The 19,680-nt window shown below is 52.7% G+C and overlaps 1 protein-coding gene across 3 annotated transcripts in view; it reads left to right on the top strand.

The window, feature by feature from the left end:
• The first annotated feature begins 13,914 nt into the window (after window positions 1–13,914).
• Window positions 13,915–19,680, top strand: part of NOS3 (nitric oxide synthase 3) — a 34,010-nt gene continuing 28,244 nt past the window's right edge. The window contains exons 1-4 of one of the 3 annotated variants that reach the window (XM_083466646.1): window positions 13,915–14,136; window positions 14,799–15,001; window positions 16,911–17,025; window positions 18,088–18,233. In XM_083466646.1, coding sequence (XP_083322772.1) covers window positions 14,059–14,136; window positions 14,799–15,001; window positions 16,911–17,025; window positions 18,088–18,233 — 542 coding nt within the window. In that variant the 5' untranslated portion in view covers window positions 13,915–14,058. Of the gene's footprint in view, window positions 14,137–14,300; window positions 14,331–14,798; window positions 15,002–16,910; window positions 17,026–18,087; window positions 18,234–19,680 lie in introns of those variants that run through there. The other 2 variants (XM_083466647.1, XM_083466648.1) reach the window with 2 other exon arrangements.

Below are 19,680 nucleotides of genomic sequence, written 5' to 3'. Positions count from 1 at the left end.
TGAACTTCTCTTCTCTCTTCCCAACTGCTTTGGCTGTTCTCAAAGTCATAGTCTTGGCCGAGGGAGCCAGCATACAGCTTCCGGGTCATGTGGCCAGCAGGACTCAGCTGCTTCTGGCGAACCAGAGCAGCGCACGGAAACGCTGTTTACCTTCCCGCCAGAGCGGTACCTATTGATCTACTTGCACTTTGACGTGCTTTCGAACTGCTAGGTTGGCAGGAGCAGGGACTGAGCAACAGGAGCTCACCCCATTGCGGGGATTTGAACAGCCGACCTTCTGATCGGCAAGCCCTAGGCTCTGTGGTTTAACCCACAGCGCCACCTGTGTCCCTTAGTAGCACCTTAGAGAGGACCTAAGTTTGTTCTGGGTATAAGCTTTTGTGTGCTTGCACACTTCTTCAGATAAAAGCTTATACCCAGAGCAAACCTAGTTGGTCTCTAAGGTGCTACTGGACAATTTTTTAATTTATTTTGACTGCGTCAGACCAACGCGGCTACCTACCTGAATCTGGGCAATTGATCGTTGGGCTGGGCTGGGCTAGACTGAGCTGGGTCCATGAACTGAGGATGAGCAGGAGCCCTGGGCTCCCTGGAGGCCTGGCTGCCCCCCCCCTGCCTCCTGAGCCCCTCTGTCTGGGAAAGGGCAGGTGATGGGCTTCTCGAAGGCAGGCAGTTGCTAAGGGAAAGCTTTGTCTGTGCCTGCTCTGCAGCTCCCAGGAGACCTGGCTGTGTGTTGGCAGCAGCAGCAGCAGCAGCTGGGAGAGCAGGGCAGGTGCCCGTCACAGGAGAGCCCGCTGGCACCTGCCCTCTTGCACCATCTGGCTGGCATCCGCCTGTGTCCGGAGACAAGGGGGGAGGGCGGCGTCTGGTGGGGTGGAAAAAGGGGAAGCTGAGAAGAGCCTGCCGGATCTGGTCAAAGGGGCCCGTCTGGGGAAGGAGGCGGGGGACTCTCCTTCCTTAGAGGTTTCCCAGCAGAGGTTGGGTGGGCACCTGTCTTGGATGCTTCAGTGGAGGTTCCTGCACTGCAGGGGGTTGGACTAGATGACCCTTGGGGTCCCTTCCTGGACCTGAGTGCGAAATCCCTCTCCCCTCCTGTATCTTCCAGCAACCAGCATGCAGAAGCACTGCTGCCTGACTGAGGAGGCAGAGTACAACCATCCTGGCGAGTGGCCCCCCAAACCCTCTCCTCCTCCTCCTCCAAGTTCTTTTCTAATTTGGCAAAGGCAGTGGCAGCTGCCAAGCGGAAGAGAGGCAACTGGGGCATCCGACTGCAGCGCCGGCTCCGCTGGGAGCTCTGCTCTCTGATGGCTGGCAGCCGCCTTCTTCTTCTTTGGCCATCATTCGTAGCCGAGTAAGATTGTCTTCCATGAACATGGTTTTAACAGGGGGTCCGTAAGCGACAGTGGAGGCCAGTTATGGATCCACACGTCCTTCCACAGTGGGGACATTGGTTTCCAGGCAGGAGTTGATTCTAGTGAGGGTTTGCCAAACGTGCCTTCCTCTTAGCACGTTTCTCCCTTTCGTCTTGAGTTTGAGCATCTTCAAAACCCAAGACACCTTTGGTAAAGGCTGTTAATAATAATATTTATTTGTTTATTTGTTTGTTTATTTATACATACATACATACATACATACATACATACATACATACCCCGCCCTTCTGGCTGGGCTTCTCCAGCCACTCTGGGCGGCTTCCAACAAAATATTAAAATACAGTAATCCATCAAACATTAAAAGCTTCCCTAAACAGGGCTGCCTTCAGATGTCTTCTAAAAGTCTGGTAGTTGTTGTTCTCTTTGACATCTCCACTTGGAGCGCTCGCAGGCCAGTGTTTCCCAGTTGTTGGTGTTTATACTACATTTATCTTACGGCTGGCAGCCAAACAGGCACTGTCTTGTACTGCACGGGTTAGACTATGGGTAGATCTACACACAGGGGGAGAAACGCTATAAATAAGTCAGAAATTAAATCATTATAACAACAACAACAAATGCAATGGAAGATCACAGAGAATTTTTATTTTACTCTCTGGCACCACCTGGTGTTGCATATTTATAATATATTCCAAAGAGTGTTTCCTTACTAATGCAGTCCTAAGTGATCCTTCCAACCCTACAATTCCATGATCCTACAGGGCCTCTCCTCTGAGAAGTCTCTCTCAGGTGAGGCAGGTCTGCTGCCAGAAGCAATAGCCGCACACCTTTGGGCAAGAATTTAACAGTAAGCATCCTTACACACCTGTGCTATTGGACCCTTTGTATTGTGCAATTAATGGGGTTGACCCAAGACATTTTAGCACCTGCGAAGAAAGGGTGAGTGAAGATCTACACCAGGAAGAAGGGGGAATAAAGATCAACATCAGGTTCTGCTGCCCCCAGGGATGCTGCCGCCTGAGCCAGTCGCCTCCCCTCGCCTCAGGGCTGGGCTGGCCATGGCATTCTGGATGGTTTCAATACCGTTTGCAGCTGCAAAGGTTTTGGGGCAAACGGACTGCTTCGCTTCCAGTCAGTGTATGTCCTGCAACGTCCGATCAACATCCGGCAGCTTTTCATACCACAAATGCTCTGGGTGGTTTTGTTTTTTTCCTCCCACTAAGAATCATAGAATTGAGGGGTTGGAAGGGGACCCCAAGAGTCATCCAGCCCACCCCCTGCACCTTTGGTTGTGCTGCAGCACAAAAATGCCCTAAAGAGGGCAAGAATGGAGTGGTCCTGGGGAAGCATAACAGGACAACCAAGAAAGCTGCGTGGAGCGTGGCCTGTCCATTACAAATCTACCCTGATGCACTGCTATGGTGCCAACTGGGCCTTTTGGGTGGTGGCTCCTCTGCTTCCCTGGCATATTAGGCAGGTGCCGCCTCTGTTGCTTTTCTGGTGTCTGTGGGAGACCCCTCCCCTCTCCTTCAACAAGCCTTTTAAGCGAAGGACATTCCCAGTCTGCAGTTGTTTCTACGGTGTTTTGATTGCTTGGCACTTGCTATTTGGTCTCCTTTGGGAAGAAGGACAGGATATAAATTGAACAAAGACACAAATCCATGACATGTTGCAGAATGCGCTTGCAAACACACAAACGAAAACACCCAGCCTGGAGCAAAGCTGCGCAGGAAAAGCTTCCATGGTGTGGAAGAGTCTTGCCTGGTGCAATGTGAAGAGATCTCGCATGATGCAACCCCAGCCTCCGAGCGATGTGAGGGTCCAGGAGTCGCAGGGTCTGTGTTCCCTTTGGGGACAATGAGGCACAGAGGGGTCTTTATGATATACGGTTCTTTCACTCATATATGCAACCTTGTGTCTAGATGGAGGGAGTCCTGCTCCCCCCATTGGGCAGCCTCTGGTTCCAAGAGATCCTAAACACCGGGACACTTTTTCCTGTTTGCTGACCTCATTGCCTCCTGCAATTCTGCCCCTCCCTCCTGAAACTCTGGCCTTTCGCCTCTGCCATCTCTCAGGTCCAGAGGGGATCTCCCCATTTCTCTGTTAATGGCCTCCTTTATGAGTTAAGGACTGGCCACCATTGACCTTTCTTCATCCAATGACCCCCGTCTGGCTTGCTCTTCCCAGCTGGCATGGCTCCTTAGCCTCAGCTAAATCCAGGGGTTTCCTGTTTGGCAGGGTTTTGCCAAACCTCTATTAATTTTGCTCTTTTACAAATTCCAGGCTTTACGGCTGACTTGCGCCCTCAGACTCCAGCCCCCAAACTTATACCAATATTAACAGGGCTCAGCTGCCACACTCCTTGGCAGCAGTTTCACAGACAGATGGAATGTGTGAAAGTGGCATGACTTTTGTAGAGCTATACTGACATTTTTAAGTGTGCCTTCCTTTTTCCTTCTTTTCGGCTCATTTCCTATGTTTGTATTCCTTCTGTGAAGCATGAGAGACGCTAGTCTTTCATATCATTTAAATCTACTGTCCATCAAAATGTGATTCACCATTTCTCCACTGTTGCGTTTTATTGCTTTCTAAACTAAAATGTATAAAGAGTATTAAAAAACAACAACCCACCCATCCTGGAAGGCCCCCAGTTCGCTACTGCCCCCCCCAATTCCCCCTGCTTCCTTCTTTCCCGGCACTTCTCCTGCGGGACTCCAGGTGGCGCCTGTGGCCTTGGGAGCCTCATCCCGTCAAGCCCCAGTCCTGCTTCCCTCAGTGGGGCAGGCGGTGCACCTCCTCCAGATTGTGCTCTGGGGCTCCTTGAAAACCACTCTGAAACACAAAACTGCAGAGTTGGAAGGGACCGCCAAGGCTCATCTAGTCTAACCCCCGGGCGCACGGGAATCAGAGCTAATATTGGCCCCCTGCCTTTTGCAGAGAGAGAGAGTTTCCCTCAAGAAAACCTTGGCCTTTCCTCGCAAGCCCCTTCCTCTCTCCTCCACATGGCCCCATCTCAGCTTTCAGAAACCAGCGTTCTCTTGCTCTTATTGTCCATGCATGACCCTTTCACCATTACACCTGTTACTTTGCTCCAGAGGAATCACAGGGACAGCGTGGCTTAGTGGTTAGAGCATCGGACCAAGACCTGGGGACCAGGGTTCAAATCCTCTCCCAGCCACGAAGGCCCCTTTGGGCCAACCACTCCGCCTAGCCTTCCTTGCAGGGCTGTTGTGGAGAACAACCCCCCCCCCGATTCCAGACATCCTGCCTCTGCTGCACCCCTGCCTCGCCCAGAGGTCCTTGTCCTTTTGTGTTCAGCTGGGGGGGGCAGGCAGGGCGTTCCCCCCGGCAGGGTGTCCCGGATGTTTCTTGGCAAAGCTGATTCATTTCCCAGAAGCCGCGAGGATCCCTCCTCCCGCGGTGGGCAGGGCAGGAGGCGAAGGGCTGGCACCACCTCTCCCACCACCTCATCCATCCACTGCCACTGGCGCCCCCTCCATCCCTGGACACCGTCCCGCCGTGAGGGGGGAACTCCCTGCCACTGGAGGCAGTCAGGGCCAGCAACCTGGGTGGCTTTGAAAGAGGACTGGGCAAATTCAGGAGGGGGCTCTGGGGGGCTCCTCGCCGGGATGGCTGTGCCCTTCCTTCCTCGCAGCTGAAGGCAGCCATGCTGCTCAATATCAGTTGCTGCAAACCCCAGCAGGGGAGGGGGCTCTCCGGCCTGGACCCCCCTCCCTGGCTTCTGTGAGAACAGGCTGCAGGCTACATCCGCCACGGACCTGATCCTCCAAGGAATCAGCAAGCTGGGTGGCCAGAACTCTCTCCTCCACAGAAAAGTGACAGTTCCCTTGCCCACACTTGGGGGTGGGAGAAGGTAAAGGCCTTGGGTCTGGCTAAGGAGGAGTCCAGAAGCCCCAACCGCAAGCCCCTCTTGGGAAGGGGGCTCCCAGGCCCGCTGTGAGAAAGCCTCCTAACTGTGTATGCCACAACAGCAGCAAGAATTCTCATTGCAAAGTATTGGAAGACACAAGATCTACCCTCTCTGGAAGAATGGCAGATGAAGGTGATGGACTATATGGAACTGGCGGAAATGACTGGCAGAATCCGAGACCAGGGAGAAGAGTCAGTGGAAGAAGATTGGAAGAAATTTAAAGACTATTTACAGAAATATTTCAAAATTAAGGAATGTTAGTATGATGTTAGAATGAAATTAAGTGGTTCTAGCAGCAATGTCATAAAGGTGTATGAAAAAATGGCCGGTTAATAGGTGAGAATCTAAAGCTATAAAATATTAAGTTAAAGGACTAAGACAAAAACAAAGAGGGAAAGGAACTGCTGAATTAACCAATTGAACTGGAATACAAAAAAGGGAGGTGAGAGGAGGTCAGGGAAGCAAGGAAATGAAATGTAAGATACGGAAGGATTAATCTGTTTTTAAGTGTTTTTTCTAACTTTTTTTTCTATATTTTGTATTTTGTATTTTTTCCCTTTTCTTTTTTTCCTATATTTTCCCTTGTCTCTTTTATTTTTAACTTTGTAATTTTTTGTTTCTGAAATTTTAATAAATATCATTCAAAAAAAGAAAGAAAGCCCCCTAACTGGCCACCAGCATCACGACCCCCGGTGGATCCTGACCCCCGACTGGATGAAAGGCCGTGGAGGCTGCAGAGGAGGTCCAGCCACTGCGATGGCACAGAGGCGGAAGGTCAGGCTGCGGCCGGGGGAGGTGGTCATCAGAGAGATTTATTTTTGCAAGTATTCATAGCGCACGTTTTCCATCCCAGTGGGATCCTCGCAATCAGAATATCAAATGCTGGAAACAATGGGACAGTTTAAAATCAAACAGCCCCACCAGCAGTAATAAGAATCAAAGGAAACAGGAGTCAGGCCCCAAAGCCAGAAGTGTTGGGAACAGCTGAGAGTGTCAGAAGCGTCGCAGGTCTCCTTTGTCATTATGACAATTATATTCCACCTTTTTCTCCAAGGATCTCAAGGCGGCAGACGCAGTTCTCCTCCTCCCCGTTTCATCCTCACAGCAACCCTGTGAGGCAGGATAGGCTGAGAGGCAGAGACTGGCCCAAAGTCACCCCGTGAGCCTGCATGGCCATGTGGAGATTCGAACCCTGGTCTCCCAGGTCTGGTCCAGCCCTCTAACCGCTGCACCACACTGCCTCTCCTTGGCCTCTGCCCTTCCAGCATGGAGAGCTCTGCTACCCAGGGGCCACTGAGGACAAGGCTCTGCTCCACACCGTCCAAGTCACAGAGTAATAGATCTGCCGAGTTGGAGAGGGCACTCAAGAGCCATCTAGTCCACCCCCTGCAAGACAGGAATCTCCGCTCAAGCATCCCTGACAGAGGGCCATCCAAACTCTGCTTAAAAACCTCCGCAAGCTCCCAAAGGAGACTGTTCTCCTCTCAAGCAGCTCTGACTGTCAGAAAGTTCTTCCTGATGTTGAGTCACAATCTCCTTTCTTGTCACTTGAACCAAGAATTTGAGTCCTCCTGCCCTCCAGAGCAGAAGAAAAGAGCCTTGCTCCATCTCCCATGGGGCAGCCCTTGAGGAGCTCCTCGGGGAGTTGGGATTCCTGCATTGCATGGCATTGGACTAGATGACCCTGAGGGCGACCTTCCCATTCTACAATTCTACGATTTTATGAGGGTCTTCTTCGAGGGGGGGGGCTTGTTTATAAAGCTGTTGTACTACCAACCTTACTATATGCTTGTGAAACACGGACCACTTACAAACGCCATCTCAAATTCCTCGAAAGATTCCATCAACGGTGTCTCTGACAAAATTTACACATGCACTTGGGAAGAGAGGCAAACTAGTGCCAGCGTACTGGAGGAAGCAAAGATCACCAGTGTTGAAGCTATGGCTCTTCAACATCAACTTTCTTGGACTGGTCATGTTGTGCGGATGCCGGATGATCGTCTTCCAAAGCAACTACTCTATTCCGAACTTAAAAATGGAAAGCATGAGGAGATTTCACCCCTGAGGAGTCTGCTGATTCTCCAGAGAGAAGGAGGCGTGTTCTGCTCTCTACTTATTCTGCTCCAGCACCAAGTCAGTCAGTCAGTCAGTGTCAGAGAGAGAGAGAGAGAGACTGAGTGTTAGAGATCGTGTGTAGAGATAAGGTTGCTGCTAAGAGCAGCTGCAGACACTCAGTGCAGTTCAGCATTTATTTATGCTTAGACCTATTAAGCTCTGTATATAGTTGTTATGTATTATAGTTGTAGATAGAATAAAGAAGTAGAATAAAGAAGTTATTCTACAGAGCTGCTCTCCGAGTTGTTTATATGCTCTGCTAGACTCTGCTGTGCGACGACTGTCTTCTTGTGGGAGTGAATCCGGTGCTCACAACTCTAAGCTGTGAGTCCACAGCACTTTGACCTGTTCCTGTGCAGAAGGTGGTCTCTGGAAGTGCTACCCAGCTCGCCTAGCCCAGTCGGGGCTGAAGTGGATGAGTCCTGTTGGTGGCACTGGCTCAAGCGCGATGCTGACAAAGCATAATGCTTGTGGTCAACAAAAGAGATTTAAAGACTGTCTCAAGGCAAATCTTTTAAAAATGTAGTATAAACACCAGCAATTGGGAAACACTGGCCTGTGAGCGCTCCAGCTGGAGAACAGCCTTTGCCAAAGGTGTCGTGGGCTTTGAAGACACTCGAACTCAGGATGCAAGGGAGAAATGTGCCAAGAGGAAGGCACACTTGGAAAACCCTCACTGTGATCAACTCCCACCCTGAAACCAATGTCCCCACTGTGGAAGGATGTGTGGATCCAGAATTGGCCTCCACAATTGGACTCACTGTTCAAACCCTGTTCATGGAAGACCATCTTCCTCACTCAAGGGATTGCCAGAGAAGAGATCTCCAGACCTACCATTCCCCTTGAGTCACCAGACCTCCCTTTAAAAACAGGCGAGGCCGCCACTTTCTGAGGGAGTCCATTCTAGTGTCAAGCTTGCAAGGGAAGGGAGAGGGTGAGATCCTGCCTGGCCCAAGGCAGCTTGTGGGCTGAGCAGGGACTTGAAATGGTGGCTCCACAATTGCTCCACAAGGAGAGTGTTGGGTTCCCTTCAAAGGAGATGCAAGCAGGAGGGCCAGCTGACCAGAAAAGGTGGCCCGGCCTGCTCTTGTGCCTTTAAAAGCAGCTTGCCTTGCAGAGGGGAAGGACTCCTGTTTCCACAGCAAGCTGAAAAGCTGGCAACTCTGCGTGAGCAGCAGGCCAGCGGTGGCTTCTTCCAGAGCCCTGTCTTTTCCAGAAACTAATTGGTTGCCTTTTTGCAGCTAATGAGGCAGGAAAAGCCATTTTAAAACCCTTTTTTCTTTTGGCAACAGAACATCAAACCTCCTTGTCTTCCTGGCTCCAGGGCCTGTTTCAGCCCATTAGCCCAGGTGAAGCAGGCGCCAGGAGGAGGCAGGCCAGGCCCACACAGCCTGCCCTTCCGCTCAGGTAGGAAGGCAGCTTCTGTCACCGTGAGCAGCTGGAGAAGTGGGGTGGGGAGTCCCAGGATTGCTGGTAACTCAAGGGGAATGGTAAGTCTGGAGAAGTTTCTGCCTTGCAGAGGGTTAGACTGGATGACCCCTAGGGGTCCCTCCCAAGCTAGAGTTCTATGATGCTATAACTCTGAGGCAAGCCCCCTGATCTCTAGGAGGGAAGGGCATTGCAAACTGAAGGGGAGGCAAGAGAGGAAAGGTGGGGAAGAGGAGGAGGAGGAGGACAAGAGCAGCACAGATTTGAACTGTGGAACTCCCTCCCACAGGAGGCAGGAATGGCCGCCACCGTGGATGGCTTCAAAAGAGGATTGGACAAATCCATAGAGGAGGAGAGGGCGCTTGATTGCTCCTAGCCAGGATGGCTCTGCTCTGCTTGCTGTGGCAGTGAGTTCCACGGATTAACAATGTGCTGTGTGAAGAAGGACATGTCCTTTTCTGTGTCCTGAGTCTCTCAACATTCAGCATCCCTGGAAGGCCAGGAGTTTCACTGCTCTGGGGGAAGGAGAAAAACTTGACCCATTTTCTCCCTCCAGACGGACGCCATAGCCAAGGGCCCCCAAAGCCCCTGAAAGGTCAAGGAGAAGAGCAAGGTTGCCATTCCCCCCCCCCTCTCTCTCCTGGCCAATGTCATCGGCCAGGGCAGTTTCCGTGCCACGACTGGGCCTGAAGCCAGACTGAAAAGGATCCAGCAGTTCAGTCTCCTCCAAGCATTAATTCGTAAGCAGGAATATGGTTTGTTAGGCAGACAAACCATCATTACCTATTAATTTCCTTGCTTTAGCCTACTTTGATGGGATGCAAGAGAAATGACTCGTCTTCGTATCCAGAAACATTATTTAAGATTTATTAATTGGCATGCCCGCGTTTGGAGTGGCTCTTCTCCATGCCCCTTCGGCGGGTGATGGTCACTCAGAGCATCTCGGGGCAACAGCTAAACCGTGCAACAGCGGAACATTACTGGGCCGTGAATTAAACTGCATCTGAGATTGCTGGCCTCAATTTTAGCAATGATCCAACTTTCACATGATTCAAAGAAAAGATCCTGTATTTCAATATATAACATGGCTGCTAAAGCCGGTGTCCTCGTTGAATGACTTCTCCTTGTTTTAGGAACCTGTCCTTTAAGTCAGTCGGTCTCAAGTGTTGTTGTGGGTCCTGCCCCATATGCTTAGCCAAGCTTCATGTTGGGGGGTGGGGCAGAACCTCAGTTAAGTATTTATTGATTTACTTGATAGCCCCCCCCCCGGCTACGCCCATGTCCTGCCCCTTGGTTCCCTAATCCCAGGGCCCCCTTCTCTACCTCATAAAAAGCATTATTCAGAACAGCCGTTTGCATGACCCATTAAGGAAGTTAATAACGCAATAAAATTCAAAGCACCAAAAATTAATTGCACATTTATTCAAAATCTAACTGAAACCTTCCGGCAACTCTCAACTTACTCTGGGGTTATGTTCAAGGGATGGTGCATAAAGCCAAACTTGTGAAGTCGAAACACATTGGGTTCAGTAGTGGATGGGATTGCCAAAGCCTTCCCCCCCCCCCCCCGACGCCTGACCCCCTTTTAACGTTTTGAGTATTATTTCTATTAGCCAAGCATGTAAAGCTGAATGCACATGAGTTAAATGTGTGCCGGTTGCGAGTTACCCGTATTTAATTAATTCAACTAAATGGATGAACTGAGGGACAGCTCGGCTGTTGGAGCACGAGACTCTTAATCTCAGGACGGTGGGTTTGAGCCCCACATGGAGCCAAAGATGCCTGCATCGCAGGGGGTTGGACTAGATGACCCTTGCTGCCTCTTCCAACTCTACAGTTCTCCGATTCTGTGAATTTGATCCAGGGCGTCTGGTGCTCACCTACCCCTCCAGTGCCCCCTGCTTGGCTCTTAGGGCTCACCCAGACGCTGCTTGCCCCTCTGAGGCACCACCAGTAGATGGTTCCCCAGGCTGGATGGCTGGGAGGTCACCTGCTCTGGTTGGGGTTACGCTTCCCCTGAAGGAGCAGGTGCACAGCTTGGGGATCCTCCTGGATCCTTTGCTGTCGCTCGAGGCTCAGGTGGCCTCAGTGGCCCAGAGTGCCTGCCATCAGCTTCGGCTGGTGGCCCAGCTGTGCCCCTATCTGGACAGGGAGAGCCTAACTACTGCTGTCTATGCTCTGGTAACCTCAAGGTTAGATTACTGCAATGCGTTCTACGTAGGGCTGCCTCTGAAGACTGTTCGGAAACTTCAGCTGGTGCAGAATTCAGCGGCCAGGTTGCTCAGCGGAGCAAGATGGTCTGAGCATATTGCACCAATCCTGGTCCGACTGCACTGGCTGCCAATTAACTTCCAGGCCCAGTTCAAAGCTCTGGTTTTGACCTATAAAGCCTTTAATGGCTCAGGACCTCAAGGACCTCCTTTCGCCAGATGAACTGTCCTGGACCCCGAGATCATTCTCTGAGGCCCTCCTTCGGGTGCCTGGACTGCAAGAGGCCTGGACAAGAAGGGGCCTTTTCTGCGGTGGCTCCCTCTTTTGTGGGACGCTCTCCCCAGGGAGGCTCACCGGGCCAGTGTTCAAAACTCCTGCTGTTCTAGGTGCATTTACCACAGGGAATTCCATTAGCACCAGCCGTTTCTGAGCTCTGGGTGCAAATACTGCGCCTAAGATTTCAGAGCAAAACTGCAAAGTGGAAGGAAAGGGGGACCTTTTTCTGCCTCCTCACTTCCAGCCACACTCTGAAGACTGGAGAAGAGACCCTCTGAAGAATATTAGAGGGGTGGGCAGGGGAAGGACATAAGATTTTAGTTGCAGTTCATTCATTTTCAGCTTTGTAGTCTTGTTATAAAAAAGGCAGGCCTAAACATTCTGCTGCTGTTCCAGTAACCTCAGTCTAAGGTGCCATTTAGCTCATAGCTTTCCCCTCTCAGTTTCTTTTCTTTTCTTTTCTTTTCTTTTCTTTTCTTTTCTTTTCTTTTCTTTTCTCTTCTCTTCTCTTCTCTTCTCTTCTCTTCTCTTCTCTTTCTTTTTTCTTTTCTTTTCTTTTTTTCTTTTTTTTTTTCTTTTCTTTTCTTTTTTCTTTTCTTTTCTTTTTTCTTTTCTTTTCCTCAGTTTCTCAGTTTCTCACACTGCTCCTGGCTCCTTCCCTATATGTCCTTAGGCACCAGGCAGAAACATTCCTCTTCTCCCAGGCCTTTGGCTAATTGTACAATCTACAACCTTTAAATATTAAAAACATGATAAAGCATCAAACATTAAATGCCTCCTGATACAGGGCTGCTTTCAGATGTCTTCTAAAAGTCAGATAGTTCTTTATTTCCTTGACATCTAATGGGAGGGCGTTCCACAGGGCGGGCGCCACCACTGAGAAGGCCCTCTGCCTGGTTTTTGTTTGGTAAAATGTTATCTTTTTGTTGTTGTTGTTTTGTTTTTTTGTAAACCACCCCGTGATCCACGGATGAAGGGCAGTATGGAAATTTAATAAGTAAATAAATATCTAAAATAAATTGGGGACTCCAGTTGGCGTGAAGCTGGTTTGAGAAGCAATGTGCTAGCAGGGCTATTTTGAAAGGTGTGGCTTTGGATTCAGTCCAGTGGAGACGGACCAGAAACCCGCCTTGGAAGCCCAGCAAGGGGCCTGGGAGGGGCCTTCCTCTCTGCGCCTTATCTGGGTGCGCTCTGGGACCAGCGCCAGTCCAAAGATCTGCCTCCATAGGCCTGCAGGGTCATTCGATTTGCATCGGGCTGCGTGCCAGGCGTGTCGTCAGTCCTTGGTCTCCTTCTGAGGCCCCATCCCTTCGCGAAATAGCAACTGACCGCCCTTTCGGAATTGTAGAAATAATGAAGAGACGCAGGCAAAAATGGCTGCATGCAATTCACTGAATCCCACTTCATAATAATTTAAAAATCGGGTCCCACCTCTGTACCAGTGTCTAGATATTGCAAGTCTTCTGTCTGGTCCAAGGCAGGCTCCGGCTGGTGCTCTAGGGAGCCTCCAGGGGGAGGGGACCCCTAAGCCCAGATTTCTTGGGGGGGGGGGGAGGAGGGCAAAGCAACCAGAAAGTGGGTGTTCTATCTGCCAAGCGGGCTGAGTTGACTTGCATCATTGGCACAAATCCAGCCCCTTGCCAGCCGCAGTCGGTAGGCTCAACAGGAAAACAGGCCCTGCTTCACTGAGGGGGGGTGAGGAATCTCCAGGCAGGTGGTCCATCAGCCTGGATCTGGGGGGGGGGGTTGGGATGTGGGGACTCTCGTAACTGGAGAGAGACTAGGCTGCCCAGGGGCAGTGCCAGGGGAGGGGATATGATGGCACTCCCTTGGCACTTCCAAGCAGCTCTGCCTTCCTCATCCAGTAGGCTCCCCCCCCCCAATTTCAGTGCCTGGGGGGTTCCCCTCCCTCCTTCCTTCCCTGCGTGTTGCCTCCAGCGCTCCATATGTGGTTCCTCCCAAGACTGAGGAAGGAAATGGAAGCAGAAAGCAAAGGTGTGGCTTCCTGTCTCCAACACTCTGGGAGAACAACAGGCGGCTTGATGTGGCCAGGCCAAGGGCAGTGGGGCTGGGGAGGGGGCTTCCAAGATGCAGACACGCCCCCCCCCCGTATCCTGCAAGCCCCACGCTCTGGCCCCGAGCTCTGATGGTTGCTTGAGGCAAACACCATCTCTCCCTTGGGCTTTTTTGGATCCGAGAACAGTGGAGTTGGAAGGAACCAAGCGGTCATCTGGCCCAAGCCCTGCAATGAAGGGATTGCAGCTGGAGAAAATGAAGCGAGTTGTCCAGGGGGGCATGATGGATGGGCAAATAATCATGCCTGGCACAGAGAAAGTGGGCAAGGAGAAGTTTTTTCTCCCCGTCTCCTGATGGCAGAGCTTGTGAACTTGCCATGAAGCTGAAGGTCAGGTGACTCAGGACAGACAAAAGCCCATACAGTAGTTGGAACTGTGGAACTCCCTCCCGCAGGAAGCAGGGGCGGCTCTCTTCCTGGAAGCCCCCTCCCTTCTCAGAGGTGCTGGTCCAGGAATTGGGGGCTGACTCAGAGGCCCCCGGCTGCAGGATGTGCCCTCCCAGCCCTTGCATCACCACAGTCTTCATCTTGATCATTCAGTATTCCCTCTCGCTGAACCTTTTCAGTAAAAATGCAGAGGAAAGTGATGGTGGGGAGGCTGCCCTGGAGGGAAGTGGAGTGAGGCCCAGGACTTGCAGGGGCTGGACTGGATGGCCCTTGGGGTCCCTTCCAACCCGACCATCCTACGGTTCCTCCTTCTTGAGGTCCAGAGGCCTCCCCTGGGCAAGGTCAGTGCATGGACAGAGGCTGCCTGGCGCCCCCTGGATGCTTCTCTGGGCTTCAGGAGGAGGCATGCCAGGATGGGGCTCAGATTTCCCACGAAAGGCAGGGCCCCTCTTCAGGGCCCAGGGGTTCCCTTTGCAGGTCACAACCTGCCTTTACTCGTGAACGGCCCTGGGAGCTGTGTTCAGATCAGAGAGTTGTAGGTAACCCAGAGGTCATCTAGCCCAACCCCATAGCCCCTCTTCAGGACAGCCCTACCACAAAGCAGTCACGTTTGGGGGTGAAATCCAGAAGAGGCCTTTGACCTCCCGTCTTCATCTGCATTTTTACCAAAAATTGCACCTCCAGAATCCCTGACAGGTGGCCATTCTGAGCTCCAGTTTGGGGTGGGGGGGGGGCTGAGAGGGTGAGACCCCCTTTGCTCCCCTTCCCCAGTCTGCCACCTGTTTTCTTCTCTCTCCCTCCAACTGGCCTCGCAGCTTGGCATCCTGGCTATTTGGGGAGCGGGGGTGCTAAATGTGTGTCATTCTCTCCCCACTTTTGGAGGGAGCTCGGCCCCACAGCCAACACCCCAAGGCCCCCCCTTGTCCCGGCTTCATCCGTCTGGGCGGATGGGGAAGGCAAGGCCATAATCCCACTCCCCCCCCCCCGCTGTTCCCTTTCTCAGCAGGCAGGAAGAAAAGGGAGTTCCTGGCACCAGCGACACGTTGCTCCAGAGAGAGCCACTCTCTGCCAGGACTTGGTGCGCAGTGCCATGGGGAACCTGCCGGGGGCCCTTTCCCCCTCCCAGACCCACTTCTGGAGTCTCGACCTCTGCTCCAGGCACCGGGCGTCCGTCGCGGAAGAAAGCGTCCCCACCAAGAAGTGCAGGTGACAGCAGAAGGGGCCTCAGCCGAGAGCCCAGAGGGCTGGGGGGGGGGACTTTGGGAGCCACGTTTGCGGGTGGGAGAGGAGAGGACCTGCAGGGAGTCCAGAAGGACTGTTGGGGGTTGAGGAAGTTGGGGACATCCAGCCTGGACAGGAGAAGGTGGGTGGGTGATTGCAGAGCTGTGTTGAAATATCTGGAGACCAAGCCTTGCAAGGAACGGTTGCGGGAGTTGGGTTTGTTTAGCCGGCAGAAGAGAAGATTGAGGGATGACCTAGAATCATAGGCTCATCAGGGGGCTGAGTTGGAAGGGACCCTGAGAGTCATCTCACCCAACCCCCTGAGATGCAGGAATCTCAGCCAAAGCCATCAATATCCAGAGCTGTTGGACAGCGGAACAGACTCCCTCCGAAGGTGGTGGCCTCTCCTTCCTGGGAGGTTTTTAAGCAGAGCTTGGCTGGCCATCCGTCAGGGATGATTGACTTGAGATGCCTGCATTGCAGGGGGCTGGACTGGATGACCCCTGGGGTCCCTTCTCTGATTCTATGAACCTCTGCTTAAAAGCCCCACCACCTTCTTGCTGTCAGAATGCTCTTCCTGATGTTGAGTGGGAATCTCTTTGCTTGTGACTTGGAGCCCTGGGTTTGGGTCCTTCTCTCCAGAAGAGCAAGCTCGCTCCCTCTTCCAGGTCAAGGCCCTTGAGATATTTGAAGACGGCTCTCGTATCTCCTCTCGGTCTTCAGATATGTGAAGGGCTCTCATGCAGAAGGTGCAGCAAGCTTTCTTTCTCCTGCTCCAGAAGAGAGGAGCCGAACGGATGGATTGAAGCAGCAAGGACGGAAAATCTGAGTCCACGTTTGTGTTGCCGGACAATTAGGAAGGGTTTTCTGAGGGTTTGGGTTGTCTGACAGTGACATGGACTCCCTTGAATGGTGGTTGGCTCTTCCTCACTGGAGGCTTTTAAAGAGAGGTTGGCTGGCCATCGACCGGCCTGGGATTCTTTCGCTGGGAATCCTGCGTTGCAGGGGGCTGGGTCCCCTTCCAAACACACAATTCCACCATTCTGTGGACTTTGCTGGGGTCAAGCCAGATGGGATCCCTTGGAGGAAGAGGAGGTGTCCTCAGTTCCTCTGCTGGCATCGGAAGGACTCTCTAGGTGGGCTTTCCTTCCATGCCAGGGGTTCCCAGGGTTGCCTCCTGGCCCTCTGCAGCTTGGCTTCATCACTTGTTCAACTCTGAGACCAGTAGTCTTGGAAGGGACCCCAAGGGTCATCCAGTCTGCCCCTCCTGCAATGCCAAAATTGCAGCTGGGGAATCCCTGGCAGGTGCCCCCCCAGCCTCTGCTTAAAACCTTCCCCCGGTCCCAGATCCCCCTTTTTTTAAGCACTCTGGCCTTCTCTTTGGGCCTCCCTTTGGATCTGCTCTTCCAGAGAGGACTTGTCCCATCCAATCCTCACCCCGGCCTTGTGGGAATCGGTTGGGCCAAGCGACAGACCCAGAGACCCCGTCCCGTTTTCTGCATGGCAGGCGCTGAGCTGCTCTGGGGGGCACAAGGTTTTCCTCTGGAGGGGGCCTGGCCTCGGTGTCCTTTGTGATCCCCCCTCCTTTCCCTGCCATTGCTCTGGGCCCCCAAGTCAACCATTCTCCCCACCCCCAGATCGGACTGCCTTGCCTTCCCCTGTCCCAGCATTGGGGTCCCTCCCTGACTCTCCCTTTTTTCTGGGGACCTGGGTTTGGGGGCATCATCTCAGGGTTGGCTTGCAGATTGGCGGGGGGGGGGTCATGTCTTCCCCTGCTTTTGAGGTTGACCTGCCTGGAATGCTTTACTTGGGGTTCCCTCCTTGCAGGGGGTTGGGCTAGATGACTCCTGGGGGTCCCTCCCAGCTCTTCAGTTCTGTGATTCTCTGGTTCCAGCTGCCCAGTTGTCCACCCAGCTGAGCGCCCCGCCGAACCCCCCAAGTACACCCGGCTGAAGAACTGGCAGACGGGCTCCATCCTGTATGACACTCTCAATGCCCAGACCTTGCAGGTGAGGCCTCTGAGGTGGGGGGGGGGCTCCCCTCCCTTGGGTATCTCAGTCAGCCAGCCAGAAGGCTGCTTGGCCAGCTGATGCTGCTCACCTCTCTGCCCCTGGGGCAAATCCCCCCCCCCAGCCAGAATCCCGAGGAAGTGAGTCAGCGCCGTTGTCACCTTCTGTGTAGGAGGAAACCGATCAGGCCTCCTCAGCCACAGTGGGTGATGCAGTCTGTCCAGGCCGGATCAGCTGCCCCCCAGGATCCTGCCCCTTCACCTTGCCTTGTGGATGGGCCAGCCCTGCCTAAGAGCAGAAGGAGAGCCTGCCGGATCAGGCCCAAGGGAGCCCCTCTAGCCCAGCTTCCCTTTCACACAGGTGAACCAGATGCCCCCATGCGGGATCCCAGCCCCAGAGCCACTCTCTCCCCTCTGGGGTGCAGGAGCATGTCCGCCTCCGGCAGAGCCCACCCCTGGGGGCTCCTTGCCATTGGTAGCCCCCCCCCCATCCATGCATTTCTCTGATCCTCTTTTAAAGTTGGCGGCCATCCTGCCCCCTGGGGAAGTGAGTTCCATAGTTGAACTTGGCGCTGCCTAAAGAAGGACTTTCTTGGGTCTGTCCTGAACGTTCCCGCCCTGGGCTTCCTTGCATGTCCACAGGTTCCAGTCTTCTGAGAGAGGAGGAAAGCTCTTTTCATCCCACCTTCTCTATGCCAGGCATAATTTTACAAACTTCTTCCTAGGGGAATCACTCCACCCCCCTGACCATCTGGGCTGCTTTCCCCCCACATTGTTTCCAACTCTTCCGTGTCCTTTTGGCACAGAAGGTGACCAGATGTTCTGGAGCTCCCAGGCCCCATATAATCCCAGACCAACTGGGCTGATGAAAGCCCCCCCCCCCATTTGGGGCTCCAGGGGTTCCCCTGCCTGGCTCCAGGGGCCAACCAGTCCTGTGTCAGCGGGGGGGGGGGGGAGAAGCTGGCCAGGAGATGGATGTTGCGGCTGGGAAGGGGAGCCTCCTGGTGGGGCTGGGGAGTGAAGAGCCTTTGCCGCTGCAGCCCCTTCCCCTCTTTCTCTGCAGAATGTGCCGTGCAATGAGAGGCGCTGCCTGGGCTCCGTCATGTTCCCCAAGCAGATGTGTGCTGCTTCGGAGGGCCCCCGCCCCACGGAAGAGCTCCTGCCCCTGGCGCGGGACTTCATTAACCTCTACTACCACTCCATGAAACGGTGAGTCTCTGGGAGCCTTGCTCAGCCCCATCTCTGGCGGGTGGGGGCGGTGGGTGCCATGGCGAAGCTGCACCCAGACCAGGCTCTTGAGGCTCCCTTCAGTCGATGTGGGGCCTGGCCCACATCCTAGCCTCCTCCTGGGGGGCTCCTGCCTCCCCCAAGCCACCTTGCCTAGAATGGCAATCTGCTGGTCACTTACAGAACCCAGACATTCTTCTCCAAGCCTGGCATTTCTGTGTTCTGTTCTCCCTTTTCCTACTTCGGAGCTGACTTGGGGTGAGTTTTGTACGTTCCTGTGAAATACAATTGCAGCATTGCCTGGTTAGGAGCTTGCAGGGTGCGGCTAAGGCTTTTCGGGACTCGTGCCCCATTAGTTAGCAGCTTCCTGTTTTTTCAGCCACAAAGGAGATTTGTTTTTTTAGCTAGTAGATTCCTGTTTGCAGCTTTCATTGCTTCCCGTTTAGCATGGTAAAAGGGGCAGAAGTTGCAAGGTGGAAGCTTTTAACGAACATTGCCGGGGATTTTTGCTGAACAGGACTTAGTTCTGCATGTAGGAGGGTCTTGGCCGTCGGCAGGGTGCCGCTGGATTATATCAAGTGCAATATGGCATTGTGGTTGTGATTCCACTTACAGCCAATTGTGGGGAAGAGTCGTAAACAAAATCTGCCCTATTTCCCTTATGGGGTATCCAAGAGCCCATATAGAGGCCTTACATAGGTTCCCTATTGGTAGGAGAGAATAACAGAGGCCAAGCAGAGAATATTGAGAAGCAAAGCAGCTCGTAAGCCTGATCTTTATTGATCTGTTGCAACAGGGTGCTCCCCTCACCTGCAGGAAAGGAGGAGGAACACAGAACTCAGGTGTGCCTGCCCTTATATAGACATTTTAAATTGCCCAGCCTGGAGCTCAAGACCACCCCCCACAAACATCATACCTACATCACAGAAAAGGTGGTCTACAACAGAAATCTGAGTGACTTGTTTATATCGCCTGACAGATGAACTGTTTAATGGTCACTTGATTGGATTGCCTGCTTACTTGATTGGATACCCTGGGGAGCCTGGCCAGTCTCTTGTAATGAGAAATACTTAGTAGTGATCAATACTTATTTCTTGAGCCAGGTCACAGGCTCACCCTATTCAGGCACAGACTTACCCTTAAGACAGAATTTGTGAAGGGAAAGACAATGGGGAGGCTTTTCCATTTTCCTTTGACCTTGCAGAGAAAACATTTGCTCAGTTTGGGACAGTTTGGGAATCAAAATGGTTCCAAGTCAGTCTTCCTGTGCTGATCTATGTACACGTTTGGCTGGTAGACTTAGGAACATTTAGCATATATCTAAGAGCTCAAAATTCCTATCACAGAAGCAATCTAAGGGACGTGATGTGGGAGCAGCCCAGATTCCCTTGCAGAGTCCACTCCTGATGATGCCCCCCCCCAGCCATAA

The sequence above is a fragment of the Podarcis liolepis genome, assembly GCF_965112155.1.
Source record: "Podarcis liolepis genome assembly, chromosome: 12".
Classification (NCBI taxonomy): Eukaryota; Metazoa; Chordata; class Lepidosauria; order Squamata; family Lacertidae; genus Podarcis; species Podarcis liolepis.
This window is presented reverse-complemented; position numbering and strand designations above follow the sequence as displayed.